This window comes from Megachile rotundata, chromosome 9, assembly GCF_050947335.1.
Source record: "Megachile rotundata isolate GNS110a chromosome 9, iyMegRotu1, whole genome shotgun sequence".
NCBI lineage: Eukaryota > Metazoa > Arthropoda > Insecta > Hymenoptera > Megachilidae > Megachile > Megachile rotundata.
In genome coordinates, this window is record NC_134991.1 from 16,507,022 (window position 1) to 16,533,686 (window position 26,665).

The 26,665-nt window shown below is 46.4% G+C and overlaps 5 protein-coding genes across 22 annotated transcripts; 2 read left to right on the forward strand and 3 right to left on the reverse strand.

Moving 5' to 3' along the window:
- The first annotated feature begins 259 nt into the window (after positions 1-259).
- Positions 260-1,904, forward strand: LOC100874909 (cobalamin trafficking protein CblD). 2 transcript variants are annotated; one of them, XM_012296157.2, is made up of 5 exons: positions 260-541; positions 654-792; positions 886-1,295; positions 1,367-1,583; positions 1,675-1,904. In XM_012296157.2, the coding sequence occupies exons 2-5, from the start codon at positions 654-656 to the stop codon at positions 1,764-1,766; spliced, it is 858 nt and encodes a 285-aa protein (XP_012151547.1). In that variant the 5' UTR covers positions 260-541; the 3' UTR covers positions 1,767-1,904. The 2 variants fall into 2 exon arrangements, with proteins under 2 accessions (XP_012151547.1, XP_012151546.1); XM_012296156.2 differs by having other exon boundaries at positions 379-520.
- LOC100883454 (clavesin-2) lies at positions 1,589-3,446 on the reverse strand. Its single transcript, XM_003707984.3, has 4 exons — positions 3,062-3,446; positions 2,609-2,919; positions 2,441-2,537; positions 1,589-2,350 (listed from the first exon to the last, which is right to left on the reverse strand). Exons 1-4 carry the CDS (start codon positions 3,444-3,446, stop codon positions 2,199-2,201), a joined length of 945 nt encoding a protein of 314 aa, XP_003708032.1. The 3' UTR covers positions 1,589-2,198.
- A 1,722-nt stretch (positions 3,447-5,168) lies between these two features.
- On the reverse strand, positions 5,169-9,714 carry Rhp (GTP-Rho-binding protein rhophilin). Its single transcript, XM_012296155.2, has 10 exons — positions 9,583-9,714; positions 9,420-9,521; positions 7,656-7,733; positions 7,198-7,581; positions 7,026-7,124; positions 6,672-6,942; positions 6,401-6,595; positions 6,097-6,326; positions 5,860-6,012; positions 5,169-5,787 (listed from the first exon to the last, which is right to left on the reverse strand). The coding sequence occupies exons 2-10, from the start codon at positions 9,480-9,482 to the stop codon at positions 5,587-5,589; spliced, it is 1,674 nt and encodes a 557-aa protein (XP_012151545.2). The 5' UTR covers positions 9,483-9,521; positions 9,583-9,714; the 3' UTR covers positions 5,169-5,586.
- On the forward strand, positions 7,730-25,648 carry tilB (touch insensitive larva B). The gene is made up of 4 exons (XM_012296154.2): positions 7,730-8,188; positions 8,262-8,517; positions 8,601-8,881; positions 8,962-25,648. Exons 1-4 carry the CDS (start codon positions 7,860-7,862, stop codon positions 9,371-9,373), a joined length of 1,278 nt encoding a protein of 425 aa, XP_012151544.2. The 5' UTR covers positions 7,730-7,859; the 3' UTR covers positions 9,374-25,648.
- Positions 9,690-26,573, reverse strand: dia (diaphanous related formin 1). Of its 17 annotated transcripts, none has more exons than XR_013039393.1 (18): positions 25,671-25,764; positions 25,284-25,520; positions 24,610-24,691; positions 21,888-22,070; positions 21,471-21,769; positions 21,341-21,361; positions 20,519-20,828; positions 20,086-20,432; positions 19,716-20,007; positions 19,266-19,631; positions 19,054-19,196; positions 18,717-18,984; positions 18,417-18,656; positions 18,051-18,305; positions 17,791-17,955; positions 16,147-17,681; positions 15,414-15,495; positions 14,381-15,180 (listed from the first exon to the last, which is right to left on the reverse strand). XR_013039393.1 is itself a non-coding variant. In XM_076535737.1 (17 exons), exons 2-17 carry the CDS (start codon positions 24,643-24,645, stop codon positions 15,159-15,161), a joined length of 3,273 nt encoding a protein of 1,090 aa, XP_076391852.1. In that variant the 5' UTR covers positions 24,646-24,691; positions 25,284-25,735; the 3' UTR covers positions 14,381-15,158. The 17 variants fall into 17 exon arrangements, 3 of the variants coding, with proteins under 3 accessions (XP_076391853.1, XP_076391852.1, XP_076391850.1); XR_013039390.1 differs by having other exon boundaries at positions 25,604-25,760; XR_013039395.1 differs by having other exon boundaries at positions 25,284-25,499; positions 25,671-25,731.
- Between the last annotated feature and the right edge of the window lie 92 nt (positions 26,574-26,665).

Below are 26,665 nucleotides of genomic sequence, written 5' to 3' on the forward strand. Positions count from 1 at the left end.
TACTCGATCCACGATAGATCGTACCGTTTTCACGCATCTCAGCTAACTTCGGTTAACTTTTCACCATTTACTCATCGCCACTTAGCAATTACTTCTGGAATCGTTGTTGTATGTTTTCCACTCTACTCGTTGAACATATACACAGTATATAACCTTATATATGACTTATCAAGAATAAAATACGCGAGCGACAGAAATGAATAATGACATAGGGCAATGACGGTCTAAAACAAAATTTTGTATAATACGCTTACTTCCCGCCATACATGTTATAGGTGTGTTTGTGCATTACTTTAATTAAAAATACATAGTCGGACCAGTCAGAGCCGACATGCGCAGAACGAACGAAAACTCGTCGTTCGATGAATACGATCTCTCGCTAAATTTCTTTACATAAATATTCGTGTATGGTTGCGCTGAAACTAAGTGATCGTTGCCGTCAAGGTTAGATAATCAAAAGCGCCAAACAGTATTTTCGATAAGAAAATTTTCGATCCAGCATGTGAATTGAGGCTCAACGGTAACGATATATTTCTTTTCGGTAAATCAAATCGACGATATGCGTGGACAACCGTATACGGCACTGCAACGGATCTGTCGCTGATGTGTCGAACAATCGCAAAACATAACCTTTGCAACGTTATTATTTTCAGATGTTTTGCTTACAACATGCGAGGAAAACTAACGCCATAGTATTGGTTAATTTCTTCTCGAAGGCTCATTACTCTCGACGAAGTGACAAAAACACTAACACTTACAAAGTCGTTCGAACAAATAGTGAAAATTTAGATGGTTGGTATATTCGTTGATTCATAATTATATGCGTTCACGTCGCTCCTACAGAAATTGATTAGACCATAGTCGTGTTTCATAATTGAATTTTAGATGTAGATGGTACTGTGCTTGGAATTAACTCCAACTGGGAGTTATTAACACCGAGAGGCTTTAGATTTTACATGCCAGGAAGCATTGGCCCTGGCTGGTCGGACGTAACTACCACTGCCCATGTGAAAACTCAATTAGTTAGTTTTCCAAATGACAAGATCAATGTGGACGAGGAGTCCAACGAAACCTCTTGTCCATCAAATCGCTTTAGAGGCAACCAGCAAAGACCATTGCTTCGTTGTGTTGCACAAGATTGTCCCTTACTATTGAGAAAAGGTATAGGGGAACTTTTCCAAGGATGCTTGGATATTGCTTCAGCACAGCTGACTGTGATCACCATCAGCCAAGCAGTGAACACGAAACAGATGAGATGGAATAGAGATCTAGAGACAGAAAAGTTAACTAAATATGTAAGTGTTTGTACCTTGAACCCACTTGCATGGCGTGCTACAATTTTTCTCTCTTCATTTTTTTCCTTCAGTTTGTATTGGCAGCATCAGATATTTGTACAAAACTGCAGGCAATGGGATATTGGGCAGATTTTATCAATCCTTTTAGTGGACAGCCACACTTGAATTTGCAAAAGAGTAGTACCCTTTATAAAACGGACGAGCGATTTCGTTGTTTAGGATTTAAAATATTTCACAGAAATAATTGTAAAGTTATTTTATACGACAATAACGTGAGAAACTTCCTAGGTAAGTACAGGTGTAAACAAGTGTTTTTTATTCGTTAGGTCGACACGAAGTTTATTAGCAAGATCATCGTACGATTTTACGCGTGTTGCAGGTAGCCTTTATACCACGGCACCCTCCAACGCAGAGTTCTTGGAAAAAATTCTGCGCGAATTCGAGCTCGAAAACGTGAACGAAGCGTCATAAAGAGAGATATTATCGATAAAGCATATGTTTGAACGCGTTATATCGCAACACTTTTATCGTTCGATACAGATGTAGCATAAACCGTTGGATTATCCTGTATAAATTATAAACAGAAAGAGTGTTTGGAACAGTTCTAAACGTTTCTCTTTTACGTTCGACGTTAACGCGCACTGCTTTCGTCGCCATGAATCGACGTACGCTACGCCTTTACCGTTTCTATACCGTAGATAAAAAAAAATAACATGAAATTATTTCGCTAAATGATGCGCATAATCGCAGCATCTTATTCTATACCGTATATAAAAATCGAAACGATCATAGGTAACTAATACCACCGGCAGGAGAATTATGATACATCGAAATAATATAAATATCTAAGAACGTGAACAAAAGACGACGTGACCCCACTGAGACTGACGATGGAGAGAAGTATCAATCGACTTCCAGTTTGCGGAATGAACCAGGTATACCGCTTAAACCGTCGCTCGCATTACGCTGATATTCCGTCGACGAAATCTCAATGTACATGTCGTCAAGAGCTTTTATACGGTCTCTTTGTTCCTTCAAAGTTTTCTTGAAAGCATCTGAAACATGCAATAAGAAATACTCGATAAGTTGAAAGAATTACGTGAAACGTGGCTCGTTGATCGCATTATTACGACTTAAACGCGTACCGATCATGTCGCGGAGCGGTGTTTCTCCTCCGTATTCCTTCGGCAAGATTCTTGAATCTTGAACCGACGTTTTTAAATCCTCCACATTCTTGTGTACCTTCGCAAAGGGGAAAACGCAAGATGAATCGAAGAAAACACTCAAGGATTCGTTCTCTTCCGAATACGTACCAAGATCCGAGCCTTCAACTTATCGTTAAGAAGAGAAATGGCGAATTCGATGATCTTGGTCGCGTAACTTGGAATATTGACAAAGTGCGTTTCCTTGTGTCGCATGGGTGTACTGTTTTGGATACAACGTAACATGTTACGAATATCGGTGAGAGACCAGGCGCTGAGGTGACCCATTGTCAGCCCTGATTCGTCGTTGATGTGCGTGTAGCCGCGAACCTGATTTTCCTCATCGTCCATGAGAGCTTCTACCACCAGACTGTGAGCTCGAGCCATTTGAGCGGAGGTGTACTTGTACGGATCGAAACGTCCTAGAAAAGAAAACGGTAGACATATCATAAAAGTTGCGCAACTCGTGCGTGGCTAGAAGCGAGAACAAGAAGGAAAACGAGTCGAGTGGCAAGAATAATTAGCTTTACGTATTATAACAAGATATAGCTTTATGATCCTTACCGGCGCAAGAGAGTATCACCCGTCGACCGTGACGATCGCGCTCCATCAACGGCACCAGGTAGCCTGCGTCAATGATAGCCTCGATATCTGGATCCTCGATGTCGAGGTTTTGAAACCAATTCGGATACAATTGTCTGATGGTCAAGTATCGTTCGAGCATCTCTTCCGCCATCGGCACGCTAAATTTCTTCGTTCGAAGGAATCGGAGGAGAAAGGCAGAGTCTGTTCTGCATCGCTTTATAGCGGGATGTTTCTGAATCCAGTGCCGAAATTGGTCCAACGCTTGTTCCCTAGTGGCGTCATCCTCGCGAAGTTCGGCGTGAGCGATCAACCTAGTTTCTTCGCTCAGCGTGCGTCCGTAATCCTCTTCTCCCGACATGGCCATCCTCGTCGTCGGAAACAACTAAACGCGGCGCCGATGCTTTCTTTACGTTTTACTTTGCGTTTTCAGTTCCCTTCTTTCTCCACCTCCTCCTTCACCTTCTTTTTCTTCTCCTTCTCTTCCTTTTCCACCTCCTCCTTCTCCTGTTCCTGCTCCCTTCGCTTCCTCCCTCCCTTGCTTGTTTGCCGCGTCCTCGTTTCGCTCGTTCGAATTTCAAGCGAGCTACCAACGATTACGAGAGACACGATGACTTCTTACGCCATTTGTCGACTCGCCATTCAGGAGAAAGTCCGACATCGGTCTACTTGAGAGAGAATAACTGTCCCGAGGATTCTTCGCGGCGCTTTCTAGCGATCGCTGCTCGCGTCGTCCGTGTGTCCTCGTGCTCGTTACGCGAACGGAACGCGAACGAATAAATCCGGTGTATCGATGGCGCGATCGCGAGCACAAGGATCGCGATTTAAAAAAGCACGTAGAAACTCGAGGACCTTTCTCCTCGAAGTAACACCAACGACGCGCACCGTTCGAAGTATCGACAATGCCGACGTTAACTTTCTCTTTGTCGGAACGCGTAGATTTTTAGAATTCGAGCGATCGCGCTACGACCGCGGAAACGGACGATTCCTCCGGTCGTCCGCGACTAATTTGCCACTAGTTCTCCCGAGAAATCTTACCCATCGACCAACTTGGACCGAAGTAACCCGCTTACTTGCTCGCCCGATCAATTTAAGGCCAGATCGTGGTACGCGCGCCACTCTTACCGCACCTTTTGCTTTACTCGCTCTTACCGCCGCGTTTTCTTCCGTCATTCGCGCCTTTTTCTCTTATCCTTCTCCTACTCCTTCTTCTCACCCTACTCTTTATTTTTTCCTCTCTGGTTTCGTTTCTGTCGTTTAACATCTCGATCGTGCGTTTTTCATCGATTCGGAGCGAGTCGCGGTCGATCGCATCTTCGTCAATACACGAACTAGGTCCTTTAAAATTTATATTTGACGACCACTCGAAGATTCACTTTCTTGTCGTAATTCCTACCCTATACTTTCACCGCGGTCCCATTTTCGGCCGCTTCGTTGAACATCAAGGCTACCGTTTCTCGTTGTATTGCCAATCTCAATCGGAATCTATGAACTTTACCCGGCGCGTCGAATGTTACAAACAACCAAATTCAATGCGATTGCTCTTTAGACGTTTTTGTTTTTTTACTTGCGTCACTACCCTTTTGTTAGAACAGACGGTCTTCTTTTCTTCTTGTTTTTATTTTTGTCACTTCGGTTAACGCGAAAAGACGCGTTAAATGGCTCTAACGAAGCGTTGAACGGTCCACGATCGCCTGTTACACGTGACTAGCGTTTCTTCCCAGTCCGTTCGTTCGCGTTCGTTGGGTCGCTTGCGTAATCGATCGTGTATCACGACTACCTTGGATCGGTGAAAGTCGCGCTTCGGTTGCACCGGTAACCGTACCTTTCTACTCTTCTCTATCTACCGTAATGTCTTCGCGCGTATACGCGCGTTCACGCTTTCTCAAATCATCCGAGCACGCGTGTTAAAGAAAAAAAATAAAATAGGACAAAACTGGATAAAGGTAACGCATCTCTGTTATTCGTGATACTTTTCGAGAACAGCGCTTCGTTTCGATAAAATTTTATTTCACGACGATGACGAGTTTTGTATAGAAGTAAATGTAGAAGATCGATCGCAGGGAAGGGGCAGGAAATAAAACCAGGCTTTCCTTTCGAACAAAATATAATTATCGCATGTTACATACGTGTATGTTCGCGGAGGATAACGTCGAACAAATTTGCGACCAAATTTATTCGGTATCCTTCGTTTATCGTTCGTTTGTACATGATCGCGTATCGTTTGTCCGTCGAGGGTCATCGAGTTCCATCGGGCGTAAATTCGAAGTCCATCGAGTATGGACACGCGCGATAAGTATACGTATTCGTCGAATAAAGTATTATACAAAATTGTTGACGGATGCATGGAAGAAAAGGCACGACCTAGACATTCGCCGAGGTATCGGCGGGGCGCGAGTCTCGAAAAATAACGAACGTCTACGAACAATTTTTGAGGCTCGTTTGCGTTCAGGTTCGGGTTCGGATTCCCGGTGATTTTTCGAGGTTCGCGCGTAGCATTCGAAAAGTCATCTCAGGATAACGTTGTCGAACGTCAGGTCTCTACTGTCGCGCTGCGTGGTCGATTTTTTGAACGGATTCCAAGGTAGCTTTTTGGCTACGTGAGCGGTGGTTACGGAACCAGCGGGGCTTGGTTGACCAGAAGAGATTCCGGAAGAGCTGCTCGCCGAGACGCTTCCTTTGTCTTGCTGATTGGCTTTACCAGGCCTCTAGAATCGACGAATTTCACGTCAGTCCATGAACTCGATCGACGTCGTTCGTCGATCTCGGCTCGCGTTTACCTTCAAATAATTTCTATCCATCGGCGTAACCAGCTTCAAATTTATAAAGTCACCCGACTGCTTGATCAATCGAACCACCTGTTCGTGAGATGCCCACTTGACGTCTTTATCACCGATTCCTACGATGAAATCTCCCTCCTTCATACCGCCCAACTGTGCCGAGAAACAAGAACAATTATTTCCGTCACGTCGCGATTGAGAGATCAGCTTGGAAGATTTGAATCGGACAAAACTTACGTCGGCCAACGAATTGTGATCGACCGCTGCTATTATCACGGGAGCGTCTCCGCGAACACTGAAGCCGAAACCTTCGCCGTCGGGACCTCTTTGCAGCTGTATCAATCGCGGAGCTGTCCAGTGCCTTTTGGCCGAAAATATGGCGACTGGACCCAAGGACTTGAAAAGGTCGTCCACTCCATGCTGCCCAAAGTCTGGATGCGTGATGCTCAATTGGAACTTCGTGGAAGCTGCAACGATTCGTAGAACCATGCGTTAGAACAGTGCCTGGATTAAAAATTTCTTACGATCTGGCATCGCTTACCGATAATATCCGGAGGATCCAGTAGCCCTCGAAAATCATCCTCGTCTCCGATCAAGTTATAGCTCTCTACCGTCGATTCCTGCACCTTTTTCAAAACTTTGGCCAACGCTTGTTTCGCTTTCAGATCTCTGCACATCCTCTGTAGCCTCTGGCTCTCTTCGTGTAGCGCTGTCGCTTCCCTGAAATGGGCTTTACCTGAAACAAACGGCCAATCGTCGTCGAACGATCGTCCAAACTCGAGGTCGCCAGTCGATTCTCGCAGACTACGCACCTAACAGTTGCCTCTCGTTATCGTCTCGCGGCACGATCACGTCCAGTTGCGTCTTTCCGTCGCTCTTTTGCGCGTGTTCGAGCGCGAGCTTCGTTTCCGGGCGCCATTCGGCGATCGAACGATCGAACAGTCCGAGGGCGAGGTGCTTGTGAGCCAGAGCCAAGTGATGCTCGCGTTTCACCGAGATCAGCGAGATCCAAGTTTCCGGAACGTAGTCTCGGACTGGTTCGCGCGAAATTAGCCTATGGACGTCGTTGTACACGGCCGCAACCTAAACGATAGGCAAACGTTGACGGTAAAAAGAGGTTCGTTGAACGATCCTTCGGCGAACGCAAAGAAATGCGGGTTCGCTACCTGTGCCGCTTCCTGTGCGAGGTCCAACGACACGTCGATGTTCCTTCCGTCTCTCGACTGTAGTTCCAATTTTTCGAACAAGCATTCTCTTGCCTGTGCCTGAAACGAAAATAGATTAGCAGGAGAAACGAAACGCGGTTACGGTTCGCGCGGAAGGGTTAAGAACTCGTACCAGCATCAATTGAACCAGCATCTCGAGCATGTCCGGTCCAAGATCCATGCTCGGAGCGTTGGTGAAGTTTTCGTGTATATAACGAAAGGTACCGGCTGCTCTGAGGAACGCGTCGATCGCCTGATCCAAGCCTCTCGCGGACAAACGATTCTGTTTGGCGGCCAGTTGCGTGTACAGAGCAGCCGCGTTGAACAGAATCGAGGCTTTCTCGAAGGCGACGGTCCGTTGGCAACTCGGTACTCCCGTCAACGAGTCGAACCACTCGAAGTAGATGCCTAAGCTTCGATCGGGTGGAAAGAATCGCCGTTCGACGAAATACAACTGGTTGTAGTAACGCAGCAACAACGCGATGCCAGCCGCGTCTCTGGTCGGTGTTCGCGTCGCCTGAAAACGTAAAGTTTTGCCGTGAAAACGTGTTTCCCAGTTCACAATGTCAGTCTACAGGAGGCTTCACTTACCTGGCGAGTTTCCATGAGATCCGCGATCGCTTCTTCGTAGTTTCCTCCATCTTCGCTGTAGTGCTCGAGAATAAAGTCCTGCGGGAATGATAGAACGACGAAACACGAGTTATCGTTTAACTAGAGTTACGTCGATACGCTACCGCGCTGCTTAGCGACCGCCGCGCGTCTTTGTCGACAGCGGACGTTACGACATCGGTCAACATGACGAGGATTACGCTCGATCTAATACGAAAGCGTTCGGAACACAACGAAGGAGAAATATCCACGTTAGAAGAGATCGCTCTGCATCAAGAGAACATCGAGAAGATCGAACTGATCGATAAAACGTGTAAGCATTTGAAGATTCTGTTATTGCAGAACAATCTCGTGTCGAGGATCGAGAACCTCAGCAGGTTAAAGAAGCTGGAGTATCTGAATCTGGCGTTGAACAATATAGAAGCGATCGAGAACTTGGAGGGATTGGAGAGTTTGAAGAAGCTGGATTTAACCGTAAATTTTATCGGCGATCTACGAGGGATCAAGAGGTTAAGGTAAACGATAGCGTTTATTAAGTAGGTCGATTTCGCGTACGATCGTCGATAACTAGGCGACTTGCGCGAACAGGTGCAACGAACGATTGGAGCAACTGTTCTTGATGGGAAATCCGTGCGCTGATTACGAAGGTTATAGAGAATACTCGATCGCGACGCTGCCGCAGCTGAAGGAGCTAGACGGAACACCGATCGAACGGTCCGAACGCATCAAAGCGTTGCAAGCATACGCTCGTCTAGAGGGAGAAATCGCGGAGAACTGCGCGAGACACGAAAAAGCTAGGAAAGCGGAAATTCTCCGTGGTCACGGGAGGATCGTTTCTTCATCGGTTCGACTTGTTCGAAATTTTCTAGCGTCGATAAATTTCACGCTGCCATGACGTTCGTTTGATCGCGTTACGGTTTCTTTCAGGAAAACGCGGAGGAAGACGAAGACACCGACGATGAAAAATTCTGGAAACGAACTAGTCATCACACGCCGGAAGAACGCGTTGCCATCGCGGAACGATTGGCCCGAAAACAGGAGTTAAAAAATCGAGAAAAGAATCGGAAAAACGAATCGCGGGTCAATTACGAACAGAAATTATTCAGTCCTGATGGCAGACCGTACAACACGAATCAGCCAAAGGTACCGTTTAAGTTGGACCACGAACGGTACGGGGATCGCGTAGTATTGGAAGTTGCCGTGTACAAGTGAGTGATCCACACGACACGATAATTCGAAATCGAAACAGCGAAAGCGATCGCTGGTCACGAATCACGCATGCTTTCAGGTATTTGGACACTTGCCATCTCGACGTGGACGTCCAGCCCAACTACGTGCGCGTTACGATCAAGGGAAAGGCGTTACAGCTCACTCTCCCTTGCGAAGTATCGGTCAGCGGCAGCACTGCCGAGAGAAACACGACGAACGGTACGTTGGTCGTGACGATGCCGCGGTTAGAGCCGGTGCCGGTCGTCGGCAACGCGTTCGTGAAAAACGAGAAACATTCTGGTACTCTACAACCGCAACGATCCTCGACGTCGATGAGGGAATACTTAGAGATCGGTCCGGCTTCGGACGATCTAGACTTTTCGAGGATCGTAAAAGGTCGGACCGGGGAGACTGGAGGAAGAAAAGAGATCTCGAAACGCGAGGAAAGTCGGATCAATTACGATTCGTCGGAGGTGCCACCGTTGGAATGAGGAAATCCGGGGATCGCTTCGACGATCGTCTTCTAGCGACGCCTACCTTGAACGGGTCCCGAAAGTCGATGTCTTTGGTCTCCTTTAGTCCCAACGGTATCATCGGCATTGCCGGTTCATCGCTGAAAACAGAAAAAGCGTACGTACGCTTAAAGAGGCGGAAGAGTTTGCAGGAGGGTACACCGAATATCGAGAACCGTCTTACCAACCTGTCAACGTTTTGGTACAGTTCGACCGAGCTGTTCAACTCGGCGAGCTGCTCCTTCAGTAGCTGCAAGTTCGAGTTGACGAAGCTCAGCTCCAGAGCAACCGTTTCCCGTAGTTTTCTGTTCGTGGTCGCCCTAAAACACGAATCGACGAGCTGAATGAATCGCTACTCGGACGAGTCGAGTACGCGGAAACGACTCTCTTACTTGAACAAGTTCTCTGCGCCGGCTCGCAATCGAAGTTCCTTGTTTATCTCCTGATTCAGCTTGCTGCGCTTGTTTTGCAGCTTTCCTCGGCAGGTGGCCACCCTCGGATCGGAACCCTGCACAACGTTACAATGTTCGTTATCGATATTATCGGCGGTACTAATCGATCGTGAGATACGTGCTCGCGTACGGACTGCGAATCGGCGAACGCTGAATCGAGAAAGCGAAGGAAACGACGAGTCGGTGTTCTCGCGTTTTCTCACCCCGAGGTATTTTCTCGTTGGCGATTCTCGCGAAACCTCGACGTCCTTCGAACGAGAAGAAGCTTTTTCTATTCGCGAATATCGCGTCGACGAGTTTTCGCGATCCGTCCTCTTCTCTCTCTCGTTCTCGTTCCCCCGTTGCCGTTCGTCCAACGCGATCGGCAGAGACGCGCGTTTCTTCGACAGAGTCGCGTAATAGGCCCACTTCAACATAGTATACGTGCTCGCGGCCGCATCTTTCTCCTCCGATCGAGCGCTATATCGTGTCCGTTCCGAGCGTCGAATCGAGGGATCGTCTCCGTCGATTCGGCTGCGATACCCGACCTGCCCAACCGAAACGCTTGTTCACGGAAGTTACCGTGCGGACGCAGAGGAAGGATGATCGCGATCCTACCCTTTCTTCCACTCCCCTTTTGCCCGTTCCGTTCGTTCGTCGCGTTTCTCGCCGACGAACGAACGAGAATCGAAGTCCGGCAACGTCAACGTTACGCGTAAACGCGTCCGACGACTAAAACAAGTCCGACGTAGCTTCCGCGGTACATCGTTTCCCGAGGCTACCGCCGACTCCGTGGAGCCAGCTGCTTCTCGGTGAAAGGAGAGAAACTTCGGCACCGATGGTGGGGAGAAGGATAACGTCCGCTCTATCTCCCTACTCGGACGCGGAGGCTTCTACCTAGCGACGTAATTTTAAGGTCGACGCGCTTCGCCGTCGATTAACAGAGTTCGCGATAATTCATCGATTCGATCGAATTCCGCGATAACGTGGAGCAACGGGACGCGCTGGACTCGACCGACCACGAAGCGGAACGACGACGAAGCCGGAACCGAGTCGAAGACCTCCGCGCGAGTGTCCGCGTTAACGCGCGAGCATCCAAAGAAACGAGTTCGACGCGACGAGATTCGGTCCACTAACGGGATTCTTTCTTGAACGACGACGTTCACGGATACGCCGCGACGGGCTTCGAAAATTCGGGGTCGGAACGTTCGATCGAATCCAGGTATCGGCGTGCCGCCGCAGTGGCGCGGCGTTCTCGTAATCCCGCGCTTTTGCCAGCGAGAACTAGTCGCGTTACGGGTTACGCGTTACGCGTCGAGAGTTCAGCGGACTAGGCACGCTCTACCGGATTCGAGGCATGCCGTTTACGCTCGCGTTCAAACCGGAAACGCGGGGTTCTTTCATCGGCCTTTAGCATCGTTCAACCTCGTTCGGTCGACCGTTCTTCGTCTCTCTGTCCGCGTCTGTTCGCGATTCTTTTGCAACGATGCACGGAAACTTCTGGAAACGTCAAAGCGCGTGAACAATGGGGAAGAAAAGGAACTTGAAGCTGTCGAGAAATATTTCGTTTGCGAGGAAGAAGAATCGAAATTAAGGCGGGGTCCTATTTACCTGCAACCTCAAGTCCGGGAGGATCAACATGCTTCTAGGTTGAATAGAACGTTATCGAACGTTCGCCAAGGCTTTACCGTCCGATTCGCGATCGGCACCGGGATCGCTGCACGTTCGTGCCGTCGCATTCAGATTCCTGACGTTCCTCCGCCTCTCCTCGCTCCCTCTTAATCCCTCTTTCTGGACGCACGTCCGATAAAAAATTCCGAACGCGCGAATTCCGTACGCAGAACTACGTTCGTTCGATACGCTGGCTCGACGCGATCTCGTACTCGCGACCGGATCAGACGACGAACCCGTCTCTCCTTTGATTACATGGCTCGACGATGTAAGGTGTCTTTGTACCGGCTGATCGACGAGAGAAATATATCGATCCACTCGCGACAGGAAGTTCGAGAACGACGAAAACTCACGGACGAGACGAAAGTACGCGTACGACGTTTCCGCGGTGCGTTTCTTTTCTACGGGAAAGCGGAATTCCCAGGGCTGGCGAACGGTATCGCGTTCGCGAAAAGGAGGGAGAACGAAAGGCGAGGATCGCGATTCCTCCGCCGGGGGGAAAAGGGATTCGGGGCTAAGAGAGAAAGAGAGACGGAGCGACCGAGAACAAGACCGAGAAGATTTACGGATCACCGTCGCGTCGACTCGCGTCGATCGACGCGCACCAACCTAGCGCGCAACACGGCCCACCGGCCACCGGTTGCTCACCTTCCATCCTATTCTGCTTAGGGACCGATCGGGACTTATTCTTTCCCCTTCTCCTCGTCGTTTCCTCTTTGTCAGGCCTCGCCAACATTTACGCCGTTCGGCAAACTTCGTTTTAACGCGTCGTGCTCGTTTCGGACAACTTCGGTTAATTCCGTATCTTGGTCTCGCGCTCGACTCCAATCGAATCGCATGTACGATTCAAAATTTCAATTTGTGTTTCAGTTCGTATTTAAAGTGTCCGTCGTAAGCTTCACTCGATTCGTTCTGTTTTAAAAACCTTCGAGTTAAACCTTGTTAAAATTACCGGAGGCGCGCGTTTCATATTCGTGGCGGAAGAAAATGTCAGAATTGTAAAGAATAGAATAGCAGCGTCGGTCGTCGTATAACCATTTCGTGTAACGATCGTTCAATTTATCGTTACAGTATCTCTATGGTAGATCGAACGCGCCAAATAGATATTTTATGGCTTTAAACGGAGAAAGTCGAAATTTGCTCTTCCGCGTTTCACCTACCGAATTGCCTGTAGTACGCTAATGACCGGATTAAGCGCAACATAACGACGAGACATTTTCAAATAAGCGCACGAAAACGAATCCGAACAATCTAACGTTTCCAAAACCCTACCAGACGTTTCTGAACCGTACAGTCAAATATCGCGCTACGTTTTTTATCATTGTTCAAAATATATTTAGCGTTCGTTGTTGTTCGACGGTAATCTGAAAGATGGCGCACTACTTACGTTCGACGACGATACGTCGTAACAGCGATAAGCGATCGGTTGCGATTTGTTTGAAATACATCTTGGAAAGCACGTACGTGTACGCGTACGTGGAGTGTATGGAGATAGTCATGTTTTTAAATCCAAATAAAATCAACGAAACACGCAGAAGTGTTTTGACGTTATGACTCAATCGGGCGTTACCTACGCACGCATACGTTTTTCACTGTACAACGAAATTTTCTGTATCCGTACGCGATTACGTTTCTAAGGATACGTGGAATATCGAAAGGACTCTACTTACCCGAATAAAACGCGGCTTGTGGGTATCGTCGTCGACGATGTCTCCCGCAACGATGGGGACGTTCATTGTATCCTTTGCATATTACATCGATAGCGCGACGCGTTTCGTCGTTGAAACGCGACACGATTGATCGGGGCGTCAACGATCGACGATGAAAAATCGGGAACGAGAGTTTTCGCGTCCAACTCGAAATTTTCTGTTCCTTCCCACGAACTAATTAGGCAAGCGTTTACGAATACAACACCGATTCGGCCGATCGAACGTCACCGACTGATTCGTATGGAAAACGAGAATTTAAAGTTGTGCATCGACTGTTCGTCCAGCTGAGATTCGGCGTTGCGCCGTCGACTCTTGGACGTTGTACGGAAGCGACAAACACGTTTTCCTTCCCGGTGACGAGACTGAACGAGGGCGCGTCACGAGCCATCGGTTCGAGATACTTGAATGTTCAAAGTCTCGTTGGTTGGGCGAGCGGGCGTTCGTGCTCGCGCGTTCGCTCGTGTCACGGCTTTCGATCGTGTCCCGAAACGTATTGTTTCGACGGCGGTTCCGAGATCGAGAACGCGTAACCCGGTCCCGAAGACAGATTCGGAGATCGACGAATCGCGACACACCGGAACGAGCACCGAAAACGTTGAAAACACTGGAAACACGTTGCTCGATCGCGTATTTGTTCGTTGGAAGTGCATCGATTCACCCACGGCACGCGTACGACGAGAAAGGTACAGGATACGTGTTTGCACGTACGAATAAGCGACCTCGCCTGTAGATAGATTCAACCGTTCTCCCGCAGGTGTGCGAGTACACGCGCGCACGCACGCGCAAGCGCACGCACGCGCACGCGCTGTACAAACACCGACATCGGTGCAGTTGGCCGTTGCGGGGCTTCTTCGTTGCATGCACCCGGAACAATCGAGAAAACAAGATATTCCAATTAATCCTTAACGATCCGTGCGGCCAACAGACCAACGAACGATCGCTCGTCCAACGATTTCGCGTTCTTCCAAAAGAGATCGCGCGGTTTCACCGATGCGTCGATAGAGGCGCGCGCGTGCTCTGCACGTACACACGATATTCGTCCGAATCGAACGCGAGATCGCTACCGATGTTCGTGAAATAAAAACACCTGGCGGTCGATTATGTTGATCGTAATGTATTGATGCTATCTAAAATCACATATTCACAATATAGATACAACTTCCTTAACATTCGCATTAATAGATACGGTATAAACGGTAGTTCATTCGGAGATTCGAAAAATAAAATTGGTCTTCGTTACCGCAGCTAATCGTACGCGTACGGTCCCAAAATATTTCTTTGTAAATTCGTCGATTCGACTTCGATCTCGTTTCGCGCGATTCTGTGTTCCTCTTTTTTAAGGTTTCGTCGATTTGGCACGGTTCTGAAATTTCACGGAAACAAAAGGCGATCCGGGCACGTGAACGGACTAATATTCGCTAAAAGAAGCCGTACGTATCGTATTCGCGGTCGGTGTTCAAAATGCGACCACGCGCGATCCGCGTATACATACGTACATGTATCTCTTCGTATATCCTATTATCCGTGTATGTACACTATGATATATTTCGCGTTCACAGAAAATCGTATTTACGTCGTCGCTGCGATATCGAAGCGATATTAAAAAATAGAAAATCGATCGTTCGTTTGGTAGAAAAAAAGCTGTACAGAAATTAACTAAACGAGTCGCTCTCGTCTTCTTCTACTTCTTTCCAAGTCCTCCCAAGTACGCGCGTCGCTTTATACCGTGCGACGATCGTTTCTAAAGGTTTCGGGCAGTAAGAGGAAGACTTTGTCAAGTGAATCGTAACGCGAAGGAAACGCATCCCGTAAACGCGAACGAGTCGTCACGCTAGCGTTTCGCAACGTTCTACCGCCTTTTCACCGAGCATATTTTTTATCGGAATATCGATAAAACGAAGATTCGATCCATCACAGTTTCGAGTTTAGGACGGAAACGGGTTATTCCATGGATTACGCCGAGCTTAAAAGTTCTCTGCAACAATGAACACATTACGCAATGTATTATTTCGAGAGTGTCGCTCTGTTCTTTCTTCTCTATGGTAATTCGAGCCAACGCGTTCGCGATTCACGATCGTACCTTTTGCGATCGAACGATAGTCGTAATCTAAGAGGAACGAATAAAACCGTACGGTTCTCGTGGAACGGAAACTTTTCAACGACGTCCTGGTCCGCGTTAACGTCGCGTCGCGTCGGCCGGATACTTACGTCGAAAGTTCTCTTCCCAGTAAACCAGTTCCAACTAATCCCGTACGCGATCGACTTCTATTGAGCTGTGCTCTTCTCTCTGCTGCAAAAGTAAAGAAAAACATGAATATTTACGCTGTTTCGATTCCTCCCTGACACGATCGCGGCCATTGCGTCCGTTTACACTCGTCGTCGGTCCGCGTTACGTGCGATCGCTTTCGAAATCGCTGTCCGTCCAAGTTAATCTCGATATATCCTATTTCACCGTTTATTTCGGTTAAAACGAGCCACGTGTGACAGGCAAGTTATCGTTTACCTCGATGGTGCAACAAATCTCTTTATTGACTCTAATATCACGGTATTAACAACGAGTAGGATTACAACAGATCGATACAAGTTTACGCGCATCAAAATTGGTCGGTAAAAAATAACGTTACAAAAAAATAGGTACAAGTCCGTGACAGTCGGTCGTGTTTAACAATTTTTCATAAAAAAATTCATTGTTACAATGTCAATGACGCATCGAGATTCTTGATAAAAATTTTTTAAATGCAAATAGGTAACGCGTAAAATGTCGCTCGTCGCGAATAAGCCTGTCGTACGCATAAAATTTGTTCTGTCTCGTGGCGACATAAAAAAATACAATAATCACAGCACCGAAAGCAGTCTTTTTTGTAAGATTCGAAGAAATCAGTGTCCGTCTTATGTGTCCCGTCATTCCGAAAGAATGCAATGACGTGAATAGTTCCATCACCAGAATTTCCAAATCTTTCTTCGATGTTTTTTCTTTAAAACCGTCTGTCCATTGCTTCCAGAAGTACTGTCGCGTTTCAGTTTGGTCGTCGGCGGAGACGTTGGTATCGAGGACGAACGCGTGGTCGGTGTCGTGTCGCTAGCGTTCAGAAAGGATCCACGAAACTCTTCGAAAGCGTTAATCGTAGACTCGCGTTGCTTGAAAACGTTAGAGTGCTCGTTCGATTTCTTGTTGGAATCCGCGGCATTAGCGTTTCGAAAGAAACGTTTCGAACAGTTACTGGTCGGACGTGACGTTGATAGATCGTTTTGATTCTCGTCCCTCCAACGAACTATATCGTCGGGGATTCTCGCTCGTGTTAGCTTGAACGGCGAGGAGATTCTTTTGCCGATTTTGGTAGCTAGATCGTCTACGGATTTGGATATTTTCCGTAACGCGGTGTCGGACGCGCGCGAGATAGAAACGTCATGCTCGGGCGACGGTTCTAGCAACGATACAGTCGTGCTAGGCGGACTACCCAAATATCCGAACGTTTTCCGCGTGCTTCCGCCTCGTTTCGATCGCGAGTGCCTTTGTTTGCGCGCGTTAACGGCACGGCGCACGATGCTGTTCCGTTTACGTTTCTTACTTACTATAACGCGTCTCTGCTTAACCGGGGTCAATTTCAGCGCTTCGCCTATCAATATCTGTTTGTAGAGAGACGGCGAGAGCGGAACTCGCGGACCGTCGCTCGACCAGGTTCGCTCGGCATTGTTCGACGCGTGTCTTTTCAGTTCGTCCACGACGGATTTGTAGGACGCGATGTTCCGACAGCGATTTTCGTCGGGTATCAAATAGCGGATCGAGTCGTTCGAGGAGAGTACGTTCTCGTTAAGGTCTTGACGCGGGTTCAACGTCAGGAGAACATCCCTTTTAGGAGTTTCCCCGATCCACGAATTGTCGGAACGAATCTTTTTGCGCGCGATTTCGCTCTGTTTCTTTCTCTTGAACGAGCTAACTCTAGCGAATCGTCTGTCCGGTCGGGGCGCTTTCGACGCCTGATCGAATAACAATCGCTGGTAAACGTCTTGATTCTCTTCCGGCGTCGCGTATTGCGCGAAATCGACATCTCTCGCGAGTCTAACGAGAGAGCCGCCAACTAGGCTTTCGCTTCGCGCGACCTGGCGTGAGTTCTCGTTTCGCTCGGCTTCTCTCGATTCGTGCATTAGTTTAGCGACGTGCAACTTTCGACGACGCGCGTTCTCCTTCTTCATAGATATCGTCGAAGAGTACGCAGTCCTGTACAACTTACCACCAGCGGCGCGCGTTTGCCGTTTGCGTCGTTGATCCGGTCGACTGAACGCGGAACCAGTTTGCAGAGCCTCCATCAAGCTGTCCATAACGCCTTCCTGAGTTTCGTGCGCGTTCATGTCGACGAGCGCGCGTTTGCGCGCTGCCCGAGCCGCTTTCTCCGCTTCGGCCTTCTCGCGCGCTTCCCTCGCTCTCCTCTGCTTTTCCTCGCCTTCCCTCAATTTTATTATTTCCCTCTGCGCTTGCTGCAAAAAACGCGATAACGGCAATGTGAACGAAAGAAAATATGTTACGGCTCTCTTACGGTCCGCTCCTTTTTCCTTCTTCTAGTCTTTTTATTTTGTTAGTACTTACGACGAAATCATCCTTGAACGTTTTTATATCACCGAAGAACTCCTCTATCGTGTACTTTTGCTTGTCGAAAGAGAAAAATTCGGAAATTTCGCTGTACAACGTTTCCATATTTTTGAACATGTTCTGCATAACCTCGTACGATTCGCGTGCCTTTTTCGCGAACGGCTGTGAAATGGCGTCATTAAGGAAAATTAATTTTTATCACCGAACTAAAAATCGATCACAGACTATACTAGACGCGTTCAAGACAAAAAGGATACACCCATAACTTCGACAAATCGATCCTCTTCGGATTGAGGAATTTTGGCGTTCGACAGATCTTGCTCGAGATTTCGTATGTTACTATCCATTTGTCGCAAAGTTCTCTGAACGTTTTCCAACGAGACCCGACTCGCCCTGTCGACGTGCGATAACTCTTCCGAGAAGCTAAGACACTCCGGGAATTTTCGTTCTATCGTGTCCACCAGATAATGCATAAGAGTTTGCTTGTTATCGATATCTTTCGTGCTGGTCAGCTAAAAAGAGACACAAAACGATCTTTAGACTGCGTCGCGAATAACGCGTATTCGTTGAACATGGATTAGCCAATCTCGATCGTGCGGGTGCAAGCGTTATCATCCACGAACCTTTGTGAGAAAACTAATTTCGAATCCAAACGCTTGACCATTCTTCGAACCAGAGTTCATGTAATTGCCGAGCAGTAGGATCAGTTCAAGAATTTTCGCAAACTTTTTACTACCCTTCACTTCCTCGCAAGCCGCCGTGCCCGCTACAATATCTGGTTTCACGTCTTGCACCAATTCCTCGTACCGCAGCATAAAACTCAACGATCTCAGTCTTGGCAACAGCCTTTTGATCGTCGATATCTGTTGATTTTCGATAACGTTTAATCGAAGCCTAAACGAAGACTAAACGATAATACTTACGGTAACGCAAAATTGTTCGGCTTCCGTCAAGTCATCGTACTGATCCTTGTAAGCTTGCAACTTGGATAATTGATCGGGCGGTGGTAAATACTGTATCAATCCTTGTAATATATTATCCGAGATAACGGCTCCTTCGCACTTCAGCAAGCCAGACTTAACCTCCTCGTACGACGCGTGTTTCAAAGTGCCACTTAAAAGTATAAGTATATTTTGCGCGGCTTTGCCGTCGAGAACTTTTAGGTCCTTCACTTTCTTCGTGGAGGCCGACCTACGCGACGAAAGTAAAATCTCGTTAAAGATTCATTCGCGGAATGATTCCCACGTTAACTCGACTTACTTGTCCACGACGTCGTCGACTTTTTTTCCAGTCGGTTTAGACGCAAACCTTTGTGCCAATCCGTCCAGTATCTCGGGACTCGCTAACCGATCCTCTTGCACTTTCGTCCAAAACGATTTTTCGGTAAGCTTGTGCGGTAAAATCTACAACGCGTTACCCGTTTTGGAAATATTTCAACAAAAATACGATAACAGGCGTTCAGTGATACTCACGGCCTTCCAATTCGCTCTTTTCAGTGGAGCATCGACTTCCCACTTCTTTTTCGGTTTCAGTCCGTAGGGTAGCGGTTGAGCAGCCGGACCGGCTGGGGTACCGAACATCATCGGCGGTGGCATAGGTCCTCCAGGTATCGGTGGCGGTGGTCGTGGTCCACCCATACCAGGCATGGGTGGTGGTGGTGGTCCCATGGATCCGGGCATCGGAGGTGGACGTGGTCCTCCCATACCTGGAAGCGGCGGAGGCGGAGGAGGTGGCGGTCCCCCTCCCATCGGTAAGGAGGCACCACCAGGCGGAGGAGGCGGCGGAGGTGGCGGAGGAGGTCCTGATCCAGACATAATCGGCGCACTCGTACCACCTTTCTACGCATAAATCCCGTAAACCATGAGAAATTAGAAGAAAAAGTGCACTCTTCTAATCGCGAGTTGATCGCATCCGAAGCTTACCACGTTACCGCTACCCGACCTCCCCGATCCTTGTTCCAACTCCCTGATTTTGTTTTCCGCATGCTGAAGTTTCGCTTCGGCCTCTTGCTTTCTCGCTATTGCTTCCTCTAATTTCTGCGACACTTCGACCAGTCTTCTTTCCTCCTCTGCTCGTGATTTTTCCACCAGAGTGTCTATTAGCGGTTGTACATCTATTTGAAAACGTTTTGTCGCGCTAAAATCTGGATCACAGCCCGAACGATGCAACACTATTTGCGACACGCATTCTTCTATTAGTTTGTAGTAGGCCGGCCTGCCGAAACAAACAAAAGATACAGCGACGTTCGAAAAGCATTTCGTTCCATCATCGATAGTGTTCAGCTTTCTTTACCTCACTAACGCGTCATCTCTGACGAATAACAGGTGTTGCAGTATCGATAAGAAGTAAGGTTCCGCAGACGTTTCCATCACCATATTTTTAATCACTTCGAAACAATCATTGACGTCGTCCAGCTCCAATCGAACGTGATCGAATCGCTGTACGAACTCTTCGTAATCCTCTTCCTTGTGATCGCTGAAAATCTTCAAGTGCCTCGCCAGATCCTCCGATTCGTCTTTTTCCAATGTCTCCAAAATATCCGCTAGACCGACTCGCATAATTTCGTTTCGTAAATGTAACCTAAAGTCCAGTTCTTCGGCCGACGAGATTATGGAATTTATCAGTTGAAGGCACTCCACCTGTCGCGAGAACGCGGATCATTTCAAGGTGCGCGTCACCGAGGAAAAAGAAAACAAGAGGAAGCGAATAAACGAAAAGAACATACTCTTAAATTTTCGTTCTTCTTGTTCATCAGTCCTTGTACTATCGGTAAAAACCTCTCTCTTCCTTTAAACTCGCCGTTCATGGTGATCGCGTCCAGAACTTTTTTATGACTATCGCTAGATATGAGGCAAACGGCTCCAAGTAGTTTCACAGCCTCGGACATGACAGATGGCTTCGTCGGCTCCAACGACCTAGCCACAATCGTAAGCGCCTCTTGATGAGCCAACATCTCCTTTATGCCAACGGTGTTGTTCATGATGGCCTTTAAACATCGGATGCATTCGTACTGTATGCGCTCGTATCTGTTGTCGCTGCAACGGGACAGAGAAGAATAGCTTCAGCGGTGGACAACTTTCGTGGATGAAATAAATATATAATTAACGGTCGTTCGTCGAAAGCTGCGTGACTGTTCGAATAACAAGTCAAACAAGCGAGTCGTTCAAACGGAACATCGATGCGCGCAATATTATACGGACAGGCCACTTATCATGCAAAAGAATAAAAAAGAAAAATTGGAAAGTGTGCGTCCTGTTGCCACGTAACGCTACGAGTAACCGTAATCTCTCACTGAAAAACAGATCGATCACTAGCGTAAAAAATAATTCGCAAATTCAAGATCTGGACAATATTGTCTACGAAAATAATACTTTGGACTCTCGCTTTTACTCTCTCTCTCTCCCTCTCTTTCTTTCTATTTTGTTCATACGCCCACACGCGCATCCATATCGAAAGCTAAGGAGCAAAAATAAAAATGAACGATGCGTAAAAGGAATCTAAGTCGCTAATAAAATTGAAGCAAATAGAATATTTTTACATAAATTACCTATCGTAATATATGAAGGCACTGGAATAGAACAATACGCACATTAGAAATTTTTGACAGGACAATATACCGATGTCACGCGCGACAGAATGCAACGATCTCTTGGTATTTTTCGATCGGGAATACTTACTTCCTATAACATTCGTTGAGCGTGGCTAAAACCTGTTTCAATCCTTTCGTACCAAACTCCTGAACCCAACTCAAAGGATTGTTGGTCAACGCTATTCTCAATGATTCGACGCAGTTATAAATTTTGTTTACGCTCAAGTCGGGTTGTGCCAAATACTGTATGTAATCCGCCGGTTTGTCGAACTTTGACCTGTTCTCCTGTATGCTGCCTTTGTAATGCAGCACCAACATTTCCTTCTTCTTCGTTTCCGATTGCTGTCGCAACGGTTCCTTCTTCTCCTCGGTGAGATTCATATTGGCCTTGACGGACGATGAAAAAGCAGGTTAAGAGTATCGTGTATCGTCAAACGATGCTTCGCGAAGGTATACCTTATATTTTGACTTTCGATATTTCACCTCGGTCGATTCTTCTACTCACCAACATCTCTTCGAATTTGTCGTTCATCGTTTCTTTATCCATCCTCTCGATGATACAACGTTGTTGTTCGATCTCGTTGAAATCATCGCCGGAGTGGGGCCGGGGTATCGTGTTGTTTCCCGAACCACTTCTGACCCCACCTCCACGCCCAGATTTTTTTGGCCGACCGAACCATGTATCCAGCTGAAAAACCATCGAATTCGTTAAATCGATCGGACACGATTTCGTTTCGCGATTATGCGACATTGTCAGTCAGTGGTGCGATCCGATTCTACCGGACGTTCGGATACGGAAGCTCGGCACGCGTTCGGCATTCGATCGCCTTTCGTCTAAGCTCTAAACTATCAAGGTCGATGATCGAAACTCTTTCTCCTCCTTTCTATTTCTCTTAATTCCTACGTCGTAACAAGTTAGAGGTAAACGAAGGGAATCTTACCCAATCCGTAATCATGAATCAAATCTTGTAAAACGACGAACGGAGCAACGTCTTCTTTTCGGTGATGACGGTAACGCGCATCAACCACGCGATTCATCGAAAATCACGAACACTTTACGTTATGCACGTTCTCACGATTTATTGCAGGAATAAACGTTGGTGTTTCGAACGTTCGCGATATTCGATGCAACTGATTATTTCATGCGACGTTATCGTGATATTAGCGGACAACGCACCTCGCGTTTATCGCGAGAGATAAAGATCAGTCAGCAACTATTTCGAATTCCTTTGCCGTGATCGACCGACGATCGACGTTCGACTGACGAGAATAACGCGATCCCCAGAGTTGCGTCTGAAACGGTGAGGTGGTAGGCGAGATCGAGGTAACGGAATCAGCGACGAGAGGCGAGTGCCGAGTGGCGAGTCATCGAACGCGCCGAAAGAAGGGAAGAAGATCGAGATCGCGTTGGCCCAAGGAGACTCGGTGGAGAAATGCGCGTGCGTACTCGATCGCTGGACTCTCTACCCACGTCCGGTCGGTTCGAATCAAATCCAGTCGCGTAGCAGCGCGCGATCGCGGCTTTCGATGTTCATCGTCGGAACGAGGAACCGTTTCTCCGTGCCATGGCCCGCTGCTTATCACTCGACTATCGCATGCTACTCGCTAACTTTCTTCCCGCCTCCGCTTCTTCCTTCTACGACTATTCTGTACGCGTATTCCAACAACGGTTGTCCCGCAAACGCCGGCCAATTATTATATTTGGATGTTAGCGATCGGTAACGCTTCCACATGACCGTCATCGGTTCCACTGACTCACGTCCTATGTTTTCTACGTCACCGTCCGCTCGAACAAGTATGTCATGCCTGTAAATAGCTCAAGGTTCCGGTAATTCGCGCAAAAGTGTTACCTCCCCAATGCAGAAGCGCATTCTAGTCCAACGAAAAGAAAACAAAAGAAAATACAGAAAGCATGATAAATCTGCTCGGCGAATAACAATGTGTTCCAGCCGCGCGAATCATTTTTAAAACTTACGCCAGCGACTACGACCGAAACGAGCTTGTTCCGCGCGAAATGTCGCGAATTAAACTCGATTGTATTGTTGGACGCGGCGTTGCTTCTCGCAAACGAAAATAAAAAAGAAATAGAAGTTGCGCGCACGGATGAGATCAGTTGCGCGAACGGTCGATGATGTAACCGACTGCGACCGACAGCCGTGTAATTCCTTTCGTTCCCTTTTCTTCTTTCCCGTTTATCTTCTATCTATCTGTGTTCATTCGCGCTTTTCGAATATAATCCTCATCGTTTCTTCTTTCGCGCGACGCAACTTTGTTCTCGATTCGGTGAACATCGGATAGAAAATTTGAAAGTTTTAACATGTGGAACGCGAAGGAAGGAAAGACCGGTTTTCGTCGCAAGTCTATCGGGAATTCTTGAAAACATTCTGTTTCGGGTCGATAATATGCCTGCGTTTCCGGGCTCAGATTTTATCGAATTTCGTCGATTCGACGTTTCGCCGTATAAGAAAAGGAAGGAGAAAGAGCGACCGAAAGAATCCAATACGCGTCGACGCGTAAAACCGTCGCGACCGTGATAATCCGCTACCTCGTGCTAATATCTGTGTACGGTTTGCGGCGCGATTTCGAGAATGTAATCTTTTCCGTGCAAGGAACAATTCACCTTGGCCGATTCACCATCGAGACTCATATGGAATGACATAGTGTTTTTTTTTCCTCGTCGTCTACCAAGTTCGAAAACTTGACATCGTCGATTTTAGACGATACTCGGATTAACAGAGGAGCGAGTTAGCTTCATTATTACGAAACCTTATATTTACCATTCGATACTTGTTCTTGAAACTGAAACCCATTTCAAGTGCAGTTTTTTTTCGTTATCGCATTACGTTGCTAAACAACCGATAACTGTACGACAGGAAACTCAACATACATTTACGCCTAGCGTCGTATCACTGTCAGCTGGCATTTACATTTAATGAATTCCGACTTCATTTTCTGTGGTTCTAACGCGTCACATAGACTCCATTATCCTTTTCGTCGTTAATTCGATCTCGCGCGACCTTGTTATCCAATTAATTTCATACGTTCCGAAAGCGCGAATACCTTACAGAAACGAGCGTTAAAAGCGCATCGACTTTAGCTTTACCGTCGGTCGCACCTACGTTTCTTTATGTAATTGAACGCGATAGATTCCACTTTATGCATATTTAACAGTAGCACGTATACTACTTTCATTTATGCTATTAATTCCAAGACTATCGAATACTCACAAAACCTGCGGACGATTTGTCTTTTCTGTTGGCCATAGTTTAATCTTCTTTAATCGTTACCTTCTGTCGTACATCTTTTTTCCTGCAAAAATGTCAAGAAGTTTTATGCTTTTGTATGCCTACTTATGTGTATACATTTAAGTAATTAAAATTTCTTAAAGTTTAAGAAAAAGTTTAAGGAGTTATAAGCAGACAAATCTTTTGACGTTTCAACCTATAAATGTGAACGGGCTGAACATAATGGTACATCAAAGTGCTCTAATTTTAGAAGCAAATCAACAGGTGGTACCAAGATGATTTAGTCGCTAAAGGCAGTTCAAATAAACCCTTGGAAGTTTTGCATAATATTATTGTTTCCAATGTACATTTTACAGACTACGTACTTTAGACTTACAGTTTATAGCATCCAGTAACTTAGGCACAGCAAGATTATAAAATTTTATGATTCCAAAACCAATAAACGGTATGAAATAAAACGTATTGTAGTCTGTTTGTTTGAATGGGTGGAAACATAAGATGTAATATTGAGAATAAAGTATTGTGAAATTTTAAAAAGCACAAAGAATAAGCAAAAGAAAAACAGGCAGCAGCTGACAGGAAAGGAATTAAAATACGTTACACTTATTTAATGCTAGGAACGTTAAAGTATCCTGTTTGGTAACAGATTTACTTACTCGATTTCGTTTAAAATTTGATTCACCAACACACACTTTTGCTAACTACAGATTGCACGTCGCTCGCATTCATTCGTGAAGTGTATTTGATCAATTGCCAGTGTATTTTAACACTTTGCCATAGAGCAAACGAAGAGTGGTTGCAATTTCTCGGACAAAGCGAAATGACCTTTCCAAAGAAAAATATTCATTTCAGCCGTTATAACGATGAAACACCTGCCAATGGGAAACAACCGCCTGAGGATAAGAATCGCTAGGTTATCGAGTAGAATTTTCACGTTTCGGATCAAACAAATAACTTATGAAGAAACCACTGATACCGAGTGACATGTACTAGAAAAAGAAAGCCGTCGCATCAGTTATTATTCGTGAATAGAATATCCGTACCAGAACGAACAGCACGCGAGAACGAGAAAACGTTGCGCGGACAACAGCGCCAATTAGAACCGAAGCGCGAACGTCATTTTCGTCGACACAGATTTCTGTGTCGGTAGTGCAGAAATTTTCTCTCTGCCACTTACCACTGTTTTCTACGCGTCCCATCTCTGCTGTTTCTACTGTTACTCTATACATATGATGCAACATATTTATACAATAGATATATGTATATTGTGTAATTGAGAGCGATAAAATATGTACAATGTACGTGCCAGAATATATCGCGGTAAAGTAATAATTTTCGCTTATCGATAATCGCGTAATTATTGTATGTATATTTGAGGAAATTCCGTTACGTGCACGAAAATCGAATAACGAATTACAATAGGATGTAAAACATTTATTAGAGATTTTAATTTTCAGTATATCAATTCTGTACACACATATATTAAATAGAACTATTTTTCTCGATCACATTAAAAATGTATATATAATACCCGATTCTATCGAACTTTGCGTATCGGGACATCGTGGGACATACGGTAATACGAAATACTACTTTTCCCGGGTATTTCCTACGGTAAGGATAATCTCATATTTCGTTACATCTTTATGACCACCTCGCGCGAACGCAATAAACGCTGTATTTCTATAAAAATATATCTTTAAAGAAAAATGAAACACACCTTTTCCATTTCGGTTCGGTTTACCTATCGTGTACCGAGACGTTGTCAAATTTTTCCTTTCTCCTGTTTTTTTTATCCCTGCGAAATTCCTCTCTGCTTCGTTTGTATTTCGGTATAACGAAAGTGAACTTCGCGTAACGTACCGTATGGATCAAGATAATATGTGTACAAAATGTTACTGTTGTCTTCGAAAGGAAAAAAAAGAATCCTAGGGTATATAATCATAGTTAATACGTACATGGAATCGTATGCGCACATAAATCTATGCGTACGCGTCAACACCGTTATTATAATGAGTCTGTTTCGTTTCACGTACTT

Bases quoted from the DNA above. Each gene is read 5' to 3' on its own strand.
- tilB (XM_012296154.2), top strand. From the start codon at position 7,860: ATGACGAGGATTACGCTCGATCTAATACGAAAGCGTTCGGAACACAAC. The intron at 8,189-8,261 runs GTAAACGATAGC...TTGCGCGAACAG, and splicing joins CGAGGGATCAAGAGGTTAAG to GTGCAACGAACGATTGGAGC. The intron at 8,518-8,600 runs GTTCGACTTGTT...GGTTTCTTTCAG, and splicing joins GGAGGATCGTTTCTTCATCG to GAAAACGCGGAGGAAGACGA.
- dia (XM_076535735.1), bottom strand. From the start codon at position 24,645: ATGGCCAACAGAAAAGACAAATCGTCCGCAGGTTTT. The intron at 19,197-19,265 runs GTGAGTATCACT...AACGCGTTGTAG, and splicing joins AAAGAGCGAATTGGAAGGCC to ATTTTACCGCACAAGCTTAC. The intron at 18,306-18,416 runs GTTCGTGGATGA...GTCTCTTTTTAG, and splicing joins AAATTAGTTTTCTCACAAAG to CTGACCAGCACGAAAGATAT.
- LOC100874909 (XM_012296157.2), top strand. From the start codon at position 654: ATGTTTTGCTTACAACATGCGAGGAAAACTAACGCCATAGTATTGGTT. The intron at 793-885 runs GTTGGTATATTC...ATTGAATTTTAG, and splicing joins AAATAGTGAAAATTTAGATG to ATGTAGATGGTACTGTGCTT. The intron at 1,584-1,674 runs GTAAGTACAGGT...CGCGTGTTGCAG, and splicing joins TAACGTGAGAAACTTCCTAG to GTAGCCTTTATACCACGGCA.
- LOC100883454 (XM_003707984.3), bottom strand. From the start codon at position 3,446: ATGGCCATGTCGGGAGAAGAGGATTACGGACGCACGCTGAGCGAAGAA. The intron at 2,538-2,608 runs GTACGTATTCGG...CCCTTTGCGAAG, and splicing joins AGTTGAAGGCTCGGATCTTG to GTACACAAGAATGTGGAGGA. The intron at 2,351-2,440 runs GTACGCGTTTAA...TGCATGTTTCAG, and splicing joins ACCGCTCCGCGACATGATCG to ATGCTTTCAAGAAAACTTTG.
- Rhp (XM_012296155.2), bottom strand. From the start codon at position 9,482: ATGCCGATGATACCGTTGGGACTAAAGGAGACCAAAGACATCGACTTT. The intron at 6,596-6,671 runs GTGCGTAGTCTG...CGTTTGTTTCAG, and splicing joins TAACGAGAGGCAACTGTTAG to GTAAAGCCCATTTCAGGGAA. The intron at 6,327-6,400 runs GTAAGCGATGCC...GAATCGTTGCAG, and splicing joins GGATCCTCCGGATATTATCG to CTTCCACGAAGTTCCAATTG.